General features: G+C 39.8%; 1 protein-coding gene across 1 annotated transcript; it reads left to right on the top strand.

The window, feature by feature from the left end:
• Window positions 1–260: 260 nt before the first annotated feature.
• LOC109951586 (gastrula zinc finger protein XlCGF57.1-like) lies at window positions 261–3,900 on the top strand. The gene has a single exon (XM_020586161.1). The coding sequence runs from the start codon at window positions 509–511 to the stop codon at window positions 2,252–2,254; it is 1,746 nt and encodes a 581-aa protein (XP_020441817.1). The 5' UTR covers window positions 261–508; the 3' UTR covers window positions 2,255–3,900.
• The last annotated feature ends 15 nt before the right edge of the window (window positions 3,901–3,915 follow it).

The following is a 3,915-nucleotide window of genomic DNA, read 5'->3' as shown; positions in this document are numbered from 1 at the left end:
TCATGCCAGTTGATTTTTTTGAGTCTAGCATATATATTTATATATCGCATTGAATGGCTGACAGTTCACTGACTAAATTCTGAACTGGGTACAGCCTTAGTATTTTTACATACTAGTAGTAGAATACTTCTTCCACCACCGGTTCTTGGTGACAACACTACAGCTGGTGCAGATCCCTGACATTCAGGAAAGATACCAGTGGTATCAGTGTCGGTATAAAGTTACAGCTGTCCATAATGTGTGTTTATTGTTCCCTGCAGACATTCAGCACCTACTGGTGATTAAAGAAGAGGATCCCCTTGAGGAGAGCACCAGTCTGGACCAGGAAGACCCAGAGCCCCCACATATTAAAGAGGAAAGGGAGGGACTCTGGACCAGTCAGGAGGCAAAGCAGCTGCAAGGACTGGAGGAGGCTGATGATACCAAGTTTCCACCCGTTAGTGTCCATTTGAAGACTGAAGAGGATGAGGACACCAGTCTGGACCAGGAGGCCCGAGATCTCCACCACATGAAAGAGGAAAAGGAGGAACTTTGGACCAGTCAGGAGGCAGAACAGCTGCAAGGACTGAGGGAAGCTGATGACACCAAGTTCCCACCCATTAGTGTCTGTTTGAAGACTGAAGAGGATGAGGAGGGCACCAGTCTGGACCGAGAGGACTGCGATCTCCACCACATGAAAAAGGAAGAGGAGGAACTCTGGACCAGTCAGGAGGCAGAGCAGCTGCAAGGACTGGAGGAGGCTGATGACACCAAGTTCCTGTCCACTGGTGTCCATGTGAAAACCGAAGAGGATGAGGAGAGACCTCAGTCTTCACAGTCTCTTCAGTATCAGACTAAGGAGGAGCCTGGAGCCGAGAGCTCAGCTGGACAGACTTCTTTCAGCTGCTCTGAGTGTGGGAAAGGGTATAACTGCAAGGAACACATGAGCATCCACACAGGAGAGGAACGTTTTGGTTGTGATGATTGTGGGAAAAAATGTACCACCCGGGCAGGTCTTAAAAAGCACATAAGAGTCCACACAGGAGAAAAACCTTTTGGGTGTGATTGTGGGAAAAGATTTAGCCAACTGTGGCATCTTAAAAGACACATGAGAGTCCACACAGGAGAGAAACCTTTTAATTGTGGTGTGTGTGGGAAAAGATTTACCACACAGAGTGATCGTAGAAAGCACATGAGAATCCACACAGGAGAGAGACCTTATATTTGTGGTGAGTGCGGGAAAAGATTTGCCCAACAGGGGAATCTTAAAAGTCACATGAGAGTCCACACAGGAGAAAAACCTGTTATTTGTGGTGAGTGTGGGAAAAGATTTTCCAAAGGGCATCTTAAAAATCACATGAGAGTCCACACAGGAGAGAGAGCTTTTATTTGTGGTGAGTGTGGAAAAAGATTTGTCCAAAAGGAGAATCTTAAAAATCACATGAGAGTCCACACAGGAGAGACACCTTTTGGTTGTGATGCTTGTGGGAAAAGATTTACCACTCTGGCAGGTCTTAAAAATCACATGAGAGTCCACACAGGCGAGAAACGTTTTAGTTGTTGTGAGTGCAAGAAAAAATGTACCACCCAGGCAGCTTTTAAAAGTCACCTAAAAGTCCACACAGGAGAAAAACCTTTTTGCTGTGACGATTGTGGGAAAAGATTTGCCACACAGGGGAATCTTAAAAGTCACATAAAAGTTCACACAGGAGAAAAACCGTTTGGTTGTGATGCTTGTGGGAAGAGATTTATTATTCAAGGGAAACTTAGAATCCACATGAGAGTCCACACAGGAGAGAAACCTTTTGTATGTGATGCTTGTGGGAAAGGATTTATCTCAAAGTGGACTCTTAAATTGCACAAGAGAGTCCACACAGGTGAAAAACCTTTTGTTTGTGGTTATTGTGAGAAAAAATTTGCTGCAAAGGGTAAACTGAAGCTGCACATGAGAGTCCACACAGGTGAAAAGCCTTTTGTTTGTGGTTATTGTGTTAAAAGATTTATCACACAGTGGAGGCTTACGGTGCACATGAGAGTCCACACAGGAGAGAAACCTTATGGCTGTGGTGATTGTGGGAAAAGGTTTACCCAAAGGGGGAATCTTAAAGATCACATGAAAGTCCACACAGGAGAAAAACCATTTGGTTGTGATGACTGTGGGAAAAAATTTACCCAAAGGTGGAATCTTAAAAAGCACATGAGAACCCACACCGAAGAGAAACATTTTAGTTCTGGTCAACTAAAGCTGAAGCAATATCTAGAGCAGGTTATGTAGCCTTGTCACCTTCCCCATTATGATATTAATAAAGTCCTACCTACCTACCTTAAAGGATGTGTCAGGTGATCTGAAAATTATAAATGAAAGTAGCAAGTTACTGTGAGATCAGAAAATCAACCTGACAGAGGTGCAAATTATATCAAGTCTCTTAAGGAAAACAAGTCACTCTGATGGTTTAATAAATGAATTTTATAAGACCTTTAGTAATCACTTAGCCCCATTGTTGGTTGCTATATTTGATGAAACCATAAAAAAGATGATCTGCTTACACTCTGTCAAGTTCTTATTAAATTGATCCCTAAGCTGAGAAAGGCTACACTGAGTATTGAGAATTGGACACCAATCAGCCTATTAAATACTGATGCAAAAATATTTGCACTGACATTCACCAAGAGGTTAAAACTGTATTATATAAGATTATTGATGATGAACAGTCTGGTTTTATGTCCATCAGAAATATATGCAATAATATCAGACTTGTCATAGATGTGATTGATTATAAGAATGTTATAAAGGACAACAGGTTTGTTGTGTTTGATTTCTGTAAAGCATTTGATATGATTGGTCACCAGTTCATGTTCAAAGCTATAGAGGTTTTTGGATTTGGGGAGCAATTTTTAAAAACACTAAAGACTTTATATAATGGCTGCAATAGTTCTGTGAAACTAGGTAGTGGCACTACATCTAGATTTGTAATTGGTTGTGGAATAAGACCAGGTTGTCCCTCTAGTCCCTTTCTGGTTGTCCTTGTTACGCAAGCTGTGGCATCTCATATTAAAAGAAGTCAATTCCAAGGTAGAGAAGCCCTCAGCAGATAAATCAACTTATGCTAGGTGGCATAAAATACAACAGTTTTTATTTGAAACAGATTTGAGGTTAATAAAGTAATAGACTATACTTATGAATTTTCTGTGGCATCAGGTTTAAAAATGAATGTAAACAAGTCCGTACTACTACTCCTGAAGGAATGCAACTTAACAGATGTGAACGGTGTCCCAGTTAAAAACAGTTCCATATGTAGGTGTTATTATTGACAAGAATCAAAGAAATCACAGTTCCTCTAATTTTAATTTGTTTATTTATGAAATAAATAACTTTAATGTGTGGCTACTGAGAGACCTGTCTATGAATGGAAGGGTTTCATTGTCTAAAGCTGAAGGAATATCTAGAACAGTTTATGTAGCCCTGTCACTAGAGATGCCCCCTAAAATATTAATCAGATAAATCTTTATATAGAGGAACAAATGTCATTACTTAAAGAAAGACATTTTAAATAACACCAAAAAGAGTGGTGGTCTTGATGTTCTGAGCTTTGAAAGACTAATATACATTCAAAATAAACCGGTTAAGATAAAAGATGAAGATAACATGTGGAATACCTTCACTAAATATTTCTTTAATTTCAGGAGAGGAGTGTCTTCTTAAAAGTGCTTATAAGATCGATACGGTTCCTGTGAAACTCCAATTTTCACAAAGAAGCACTACTTTATTGGAAACTAGCTTCTAACCGGAATTTTTCCCCACATAAAACTTATATATGGAATAATCACAAGTTTCTGTTTAGGAATAAATCTTTGTTTGAGAGGAAATGGTTTGATAATGGTATTATACTGGTGGCACAACACTTTGACGCAACAGGTCATTTGTTAACATATAAT

The sequence above is a fragment of the Monopterus albus genome, unplaced genomic scaffold, assembly GCF_001952655.1.
Source record: "Monopterus albus unplaced genomic scaffold, M_albus_1.0 scaffold397.1, whole genome shotgun sequence".
NCBI classification, from domain to species: domain Eukaryota; kingdom Metazoa; phylum Chordata; class Actinopteri; order Synbranchiformes; family Synbranchidae; genus Monopterus; species Monopterus albus.
This window is presented reverse-complemented; position numbering and strand designations above follow the sequence as displayed.

Coding starts and splice junctions, on each gene's coding strand:
- LOC109951586 (XM_020586161.1), top strand. CDS start 509: ATGAAAGAGGAAAAGGAGGAACTTTGGACCAGTCAGGAGGCAGAACAG.